At 40.4% G+C, this 8,148-nt stretch overlaps 1 protein-coding gene across 3 annotated transcripts in view; it reads left to right on the top strand.

The window, feature by feature from the left end:
* The window catches only part of LOC111968800 (low density lipoprotein receptor adapter protein 1-B), a 79,339-nt gene continuing 71,191 nt past the window's right edge, over positions 1-8,148 (top strand). Inside the window, exon 1 of one of the 3 annotated variants that reach the window (XM_023994674.2) lies at positions 1-284. In XM_023994674.2, the coding sequence (XP_023850442.1) occupies positions 200-284 (85 nt within the window). In that variant the 5' untranslated portion in view covers positions 1-199. The remainder of the gene's footprint in view (positions 285-8,148) is intronic. The other 2 variants (XR_011480426.1, XM_023994672.2) reach the window with 2 other exon arrangements.

Here is an 8,148-nt window from a genome sequence, read left to right as displayed (position 1 = left end):
TTATGCGGTTAATTTACATAGCTAGCTACATAACACCGCCCAGTGGGACGAATATGATGTTTCTATTCTGGGCTGTCTTTGAAACAGTAGTGGGGGGAAAAAACCGCTGGAAAAGTTTGGGAGAGTGTGACAAACCAAGCGCTTCGAGAGACAAGAATCGAAACCCGTTGGGCTCTTTGCCCCAATTTTGGATTACGATATGGACGCTTTGAAGTCGGCTGGAAGGGCAATAATTCGGAGCCCCAGTCTCGCTAAACAGTCATGGGGTGTGGGCAGACATAAAAGTAAGTAGTATTGGTAGCAAGCTGACTAGCTAGCATGTGGATACTAGTAAAAGGTAAACAAGTGTTTGCTATCTAGTCTTTCCTATGTAACTATATTTAAACGCTGGGTACCGAATGTAGCTTCCTGCTGTATTCCCCAATGTGTTCCTCTGTAGCTAGAGTAAAGTTCAGTACTTAAAGATCATACCTAGACTGAAAGTACTTCTCACACACGCATACCGAAACACATTCACATTCATATGCAGCTGCTACTCCGTTCTTTATTCTTAAACATATCTATCCTGATGCCTAGTCACTTTACCCTGCCTTTATGTACATAACTCTCATACCCCTGCACATGTATCTGGTACTAGTACTCCCTGTATATTCCTACATGCTTGTATCTTATTCCTATTGTTACTTTTTTGTAATTATTTTAACTCTGCATCGTTGAAGGGATGTAAGCAAGCATTTCATGATGAAGTCTACACACCCGTTATATTCTGCGCATGTGACAAGTATTTGTAAATATATATATTTTTTCTTGTGATTGCCGATAGATCATTAAAGCTAATACGTGGTTGGAAGATTGTTTGGCTATAATACCAGGTTTTCCCCAGGAAGCGTCTAGCCAGAATAGATTCTGACCATACTCTTGTTTACAGCTGTACTGGGGTCGGACTAGCCCAATATTGGACTAAAGGAGCCTAAAGTTACTCCTTAGTCCAAGGAACCTGCATGTTCAGTTTAAAGAGAATTGGCCCTGGAAGCCAAAACGGCCAAATAGCCTACTCAATATAAACGTGAATCGATTCTCAATTCCGGTATAGTTCTAGAAACATAAATCCCTCAATTTAAAAATCACATCAATAATTTCACAAATGCCAAATACACACTTACTGTACACTGTTAACACCGTTGCAGGTGACAACACGTTTTTGGCGTCTGTCTTCAGTTTACACACAGGTGTTCAGAAACACAGATTGCTAATTAGCACAGGTAATCCACTGTTTTCCATAAACAAATGCTGTAACATGGAAATATGGCCGTGTGGGAACCTTTACCCTATAAAAGGTGTGTATCAATTTAACCATTTGTTTTTTGGAAATAATTTCTCACCGGTATGAAAGATAAGGTCCTTATGCTTCCAAAACCGTACCGCAAGCAATGCCTGTTAATGTTCTGACGAAGCGTCGCAGCTCTTAACAAAATTCAACGCTACAGAAAACGCCTTCATCCAATGACTTGTGTATTGTAATGGAACTGAGTCATGATCAAGGGCTAGGGTCGGACAGGCTTCCTGTTTAGATTAAGACACTGCGGAGCCGGCACGAGATATGGCTCAAAAAACAAATTGTCTACACATTTTGCTTCACAATTTTTTTTAAAGGAGTGGTGGTAGTCTTACATGCTGACCAGACCGGACACGTCGCGTGCGCGAGCGTCGCAAAATAAATGTAGAAATCCATGTTATTCAATTATTGCACCCACACTGCTTGCACGCCAAGGGCTAAAATAGATGTCGTTCCTATTTCTGACGCAGATCGCGCTGCAAGTCCTGCCTCTCCCATCTCCCCATTGGTTTATAGAAGCAGGTACCCACGTGCCATCGATAGAAAGACGAAAACTGTTTTGCTGGTAGTCGTGGTAATACAATGAAAGTTTAGATGCGATCACCATAAAATTTAAACGATGAAAAAGCCTGGAAGGAGGAGAGATGACTAGAAACGATTCGGTTGGCCGTTTTATATGTGGATTAATTGTCGGAGTAGAGATCCTTGTCCATTTCAGGTAAAATAACAACTCAAGGTTTATATCCCAGGACAAATTAGCTAGCAACAGCAAGCTAGCTAAACAGGACAAATTAACGTTAGCTAGCAAGTGCAAGCTGACTAGCTAAAATACCATACATGTTTAATGCTTTTCGYCCTGTCCCCAAATTAATGTCATTGGTTCAGAGTTTGTTTTGYTATTTTAACCTGCGTGTCGTGATCGCGTTTGGTGTGGGGGGGGCAAAATAAATTTGCGCACGTGGCGCAGCCGGTTTGGGCAAGGTGTTAGAGGGGGCTCGATTTAGTTTTTTTTGGTTAACATGTAGCCTAAAAAACAACAAGCTGTAAACACCTTTCAAACACATACTGTATGATCAACACTTGGGAAATTGGCTTAAAATGTAATCCATGGATCACAAGCCACTTTAAASAATGCCACTTTTATATGTTTACATACCCTTCATTACTCATCTCATATGTATATACTGTACTCTATACCATCTACTGCATCTTGCCTATGCGGTTCTGTACCATCACTCATTCATATATTTTTATGTACATATTCTTCATCCCTTTACACTTGTGTGTATAAGGCAGTTGTTGTGAAATTGTTAGGTTAGATTACTCGTTGGTTATTACTGCATTGTCGGAACTAGAAGCAACATAGCATTTTCGCTCACTCGCATTAACATCTGCTAATCTTGTGTATGTGATAAATAAAATTTGATTTTGATTTGAAAACAGACTTCTTTACTTATTTTTATTACACTGAACAAAAATAACAATTTCATCTATTTTTTTTTTTTTTTTTTTTTTTTTTACTGAGTTAGTTCATATAAGGAAATCAGTTAATCTAAATAATTCATTATACCTAATTTATGGATTTCACATGCCAGGGAGCGCATAGGCCCACCCACTGGGGAGCCAGGCCCAGCCAATCAGAATATGAATTTCCCCAGAAAAGGGCATTACTACAGACAGAAATCTCCTCAGCTAACCCCCCCCCCCCCCCCCGAGTCCTGGGCTGGAGTGGCTACGTGTGGTCTGCGGTTGTGATGCCAGTTGGACGTACTGCCAAATTCTCTAAAACATTGTTGGAGACAGCTTGTGGGAGAGAAATTAACATTAAATTCTCTGGCAACAGCTCTGGTGGACATTCTTCAGTCAGCATGCCAATTGCACACTCCCTCAAAAGTTGAGACATCTGTATTGTTTGACAAAACTGCACATTTTAAAGTGACCTTTTATTGTCCCCAGCACAAGGTGCACCTGTGTAATGATCATGCTGTTTAATCAACTTCTTGATATGCCACACCTGTCAGGTGGATGGATTATCTTGGCAAAAGAAMAAATGGTCACAAACAGGGATATAAACAAATGTGTGCCCACAATTGAGGCTAAATAAGCATTTTGTCTATGAATTCTTATTTTTTTGCTGATATTTTTATTTCAGGTCATGGACCATGGGACCAACACTTTACATGTTGCGTTTTATATTTTTATTCTGTATAGATAAATAATCTTCATAAAATCTCCATGTTGGCAGGTAGCCTAGTGGTTAGAGTGTTGGGCTGAAAGGTTGCTGGTTGCTGGATCGAATCCCCGAGCTGACAAGGTAAAGATCTGTCGTTCTGCCCCTGAACAAGGCAGTTAACCCACTGTTCCCCGGTAGGCCGTCATTGTAAATAAGAATTTGTTCTTAACTGACTAGCCAAGTTAAATAAAGGTTACATTATATATAAAATATATCTTCATGCACTACCATTGGCTGTGGAGCTGCATGATTCTCACAATGGCTTTGATCTGTCTTCAGTGGTTTGTCACACACAGCTATACGATGTGCAGACACCCGAGTGGGTGCGTATGATCACACTATTGTAGTATGGTTTTTCAAAGCGAGGTGTAGCTGCTTCGTAAAACCTTTTTTTGCTTGGTTTCACAGAGGGAACATTGCCCCCTCCCCTTGTCTCACCTTCCTTTTCTTCACAGACAGTGGGGTCGTTGGCAGACTTGGTAGCATGATGCCACATGTGCAATCAATGCTTTGTTTTGGTCCACTTTCTCTGGGTGAATAATGAGGCTTTCTAAAGGCCTACTTCCTGTCCCCAGTCTCTCCCGGCAGAGACGATGCATGGCCAACAGCCAGGGTTGGTMGAAGCTGATAATGCCCATATAAAATCATGGCTACAGATTTATCAGGGCAGCGTTGCATCTTCACCTTTTATGTTGTTGACCTCTATATGCAGGTCATGTGGGCCCTGGTCTGTGATAGCCTCTGGTCTAGACCTGCATTTCCTCTCACCCACACGCTGCCTATTCCTAGCAAGGTCAGGTAGTGTTTATGGCCAAAACATCTATGTGGTTATTTCAATACAGCATGGCTAGTGTAGAGTGCACTGGTAGCTGCTGTTGATAGAAAGTAACTTGTTACATCTTGTCATAACTGGAAGCATACCACTGCTGCAAGATAGTCTGTGTTTTGTTGTGGGCAAGTGATGCATGCTGCTTTCAATGCTGAGACCAAAAAACAGAAGTATTCAGAGTCTTGTTATTGAGATGTCTGGAGTCCATGCAAGGCACCTCCAAGTCCAAACACACCTGGATTCAATGTTGGTGTCCTCCACCCCTACATGATAGAATGTTTGAGTCCCAAATAAAGTAACTTGGCGCTCATGACTTGGGCTTGGCCTTGTACATGCATGCCTATTTTGTTTTGGCATCTATGCACAGAGCACCCCCCGCCCCAGTCTCTTTTTAACCATGCCTTTATTTGTTCCTAATTTATTTATCCCYTTGATATTTGAAGTGTTGTTTTCAAGAGAGACCACTCAAGTCTGCAGAGTATAATTCAAGGCATTCACAGCTATGATTCTCCCCCACTTAACATACTGCTTGACTAGTTGGACCCAAGCTTGCTGTACAACATTAAAACCCATTCGGTCTGTCTACAATCAGACTCTCAATGTTCTTGATAGAAAGCCCYATAGCCATCACCACTGTTACATCCTCAGAATGCATAAGCTCCTGAGTTGGGATAATCTTGTGCAATGTCTTGTATTCAAGATCCTAAATGGCCTGGCTCCCCCTCCACTTAGTGCTTTTGTCAAACAGAAACCCAAACCCATGGCAGCAGATTCACAAAGTCTGCCATGAGAGGTGACTGTGTAGTTCCCTTAAGGAAAAGCACCTTTTGTCAAACTGCTTTCTCTGTTAGAGCTTCCCATGTCTGGAACACACTGCCATCAGACACACGACTATTGCAACTTCACAAAAAGCAAAGACATGGCTAAAGGACAGTCAGATTTGTGAACATAATCCCTAGCTGTGTATTGTCGTTTTCCATGTATTCCAATTCAGAGTTTTAATAGTCACACGTACAAGGTTGCAGGTGTGATTGCAGTGTACAGTGAAAAACTTAGGCTTTGAGCTTCAACATTCAAATGATGAAAATGGTAGTAAAAAAAAACAGTACAAATAAATAGCACTATATACATAAAAACAACTGTGACAGTGATGAATAAATAAATGTTAATTTGGGTAGAGGGAGAGTAAAGACTGAGGGTGTGCGGTGGAATGGCCATCAGCAGCATGACCATTGAGTGAAATAAAAACCAATGTTTTCATATTTAAGTAATATACAGTTGAAGTTGGAAGTTTACATACACCTTAGCAAAATACATTTAAATGCAGTTTTTCACAATTCTGGATTTTTAATCCAAGTAAAAATTCCCTGTTTTAGGTCAGTTAGGATTACCACTTTATTTTAAGAATGAAATGTCAGAATAATAGTAGAGAGAATTATTTATTTATAAGCTTTTATTTCTTTCATCACATTCCCAGTGGGTCAGAAGTTTACATACACTCAATTAGTATTTGGTAGCATTGCCTTTAAATTGTTTAACTTGGGTCAAACATTTCAGGTAGCCTTCCACAAGCTTCCCACAATAAGTTGGGTGAATTTTGACCCATTCCTCCTGACAGAGCTGGTGTAACTGAGTCAGGTTTGTAGGCCTCCTTGCTCGCACACACTTTTTCAGTTCTGCGCACAACTTTTCTATAGGATTGAGGTCAGGGCTTTGTCATGGCCACTCCAATACCTTGACTTTGTTGTCCTTAAGCCATTTTGCCACAACTTTGTAGGTATGCTTGGGGTCAATGTCCATTTGGAAGACCCATTTGCGACCAAGCTTTAACTTCCTGACTGATTTCTTGAGATGTTGCTTCAATATATCCAAATTTCCTCCTCATGACGCCATTTATTTTGTGAAGTGCACCAGTCCCTCCTGCAGCAAAGCACCCCCACAACATGATGCTGCCACTCCCGTGCTTCACGGTTGGGATGGTGTTCTTCGGCTTGCAAGCCTCCCCCTTTTTCCTCCAAACATAACGATGGTCATTATGGCCAAACAGTTCTATTTTTGTTTCATCAGACCAGAGGACATTTCTCCAAAAAGTACGATCTTTGTCCCCATGTGCAGTTGCAAACCTTAGTCTGTCTTTTTTATGGCGGTTTTGGAGCAGTGGCTTCTTCCTTGCTGAGAGGCCTTTCAGGTTATGTCAATATAGGACTTGTTTTACTGTGGATAGAGACTTTTGTATCTGTTTCCTCCAGCATCTTCACAAGGTCCTTTGCTGTTGTTCTGGGATTGATTTGCACTTTTCGCACAAAAGTACGTTCATCTCTAGGAGACAGAACGCATCTCCTTCCTGAGCGATATGACAGCTGCGTGGTCCCATGGTGTTTATACGTGCGTGCTATTGTTTGTACAGATGAACGTGGTACCTTCAGGCATTTGGAAATTGCTCTCAAGGATGAACCAGACTTGTGGAGGTCTACAATGTTTTTTCTGAGGTCTTGGCTGATTTCTTTTTTCCCATGATGTCAAGCAAAGAGGCACTGAGTTTGAAGGTAGACCTTGAAATACATCCACAGGTACACCTCCAATTGACTCAAATTATGTCAATTAACCTATCAAAAGCTTCTAAATCCATGATGGAATTTTGTGGAATTTTCCCAGCTGTTTAAAGACACAGTTCATTTGGTGCATGTAAACTTCTGACCCACTGAAATTGTGATACAGTGAAATAATCTGTCTGTAAACAATTGTTGGAATAATTACTAGTCGATGTCCTAACTGACTTGCCAAAACTATAGTTTGTTAACAAGAAATGTGTGGAGCGGTTGAAAAACAAGTTTTAAAAACTCCAACCTAAGTGTATTTAAACTTCTGACTTTAACTGTACATATTAAAATCTGCAACAGTGATGAATGTCGTTGAGTCTTATCTGTTCTCTGTAGCTTGTGAGGTGTGTCAAACACTGTTTGTTGCTTTTATATATTATACTTTTTGGCAATTGCTCTGTCAGTGTGCGTACTACGTGTTGCTTGTCCTATGTTGCTCTGCATGTGCTCACTGCTCATTGTTTGTCTGTATTGTTTTTAATAACCTTCCCGGGGACGGCTGGTTAAACCGGCACTTTTACTGAAACTCAAAGACAAAGAATAACAATGTGGTCTAAAAACAATTCCAATCAAATCAAATTTTATTGGTCGAGTACACAGATTTGCAGATGTCATCGCATGAGTGGCGAAAGGCTTCTGTTTGTAGCTCAAACAGTGCACTAATACCTAGGAGAAAAGAACGAAATAAAAAAACTCGCAAAATAATCCAGTGAAGAAATTAAGAATTTCAGAACAAGCAATGTCAGAGACTGGAATATATGTGGGTGTGGGTGTAGACAGTATATGAATAGAAAAGGTGTGTGTGTGTAGCAGTTTTTCAATAGGATGAGTCATGACAAGAGTACAGTGCATTCAGAAAGTATTCACACCCCTTGACTTTTTCCACATTTTGTTATATTTTATAGCCTTATTCTAAAATGTATTAAATAAAAATATTTCTTCATCAATCTACACACAGTACCCCATAATGTCAAAGTGAAAAAAGTTATTTTAAAAATTTCTTTTTTAGCAAATTCATTAACAAACTGATACCTTATTTACATAAGAATTCATACCTTTTGCTATGAGACTCAAACTTGAGCTCAGGTGCATCCTGTTTTCATTGATCGTCCTTGAGCTGTTTCTACAACTTGATTGGAGTCCACCTGTG

The sequence above is a fragment of the Salvelinus sp. IW2-2015 genome, linkage group LG9, assembly GCF_002910315.2.
Source record: "Salvelinus sp. IW2-2015 linkage group LG9, ASM291031v2, whole genome shotgun sequence".
Taxonomy (NCBI): domain Eukaryota; kingdom Metazoa; phylum Chordata; class Actinopteri; order Salmoniformes; family Salmonidae; genus Salvelinus; species Salvelinus sp. IW2-2015.
Note: the sequence above shows the minus strand (reverse complement) of the source record. Positions and strands in the feature narration are given on the sequence as shown.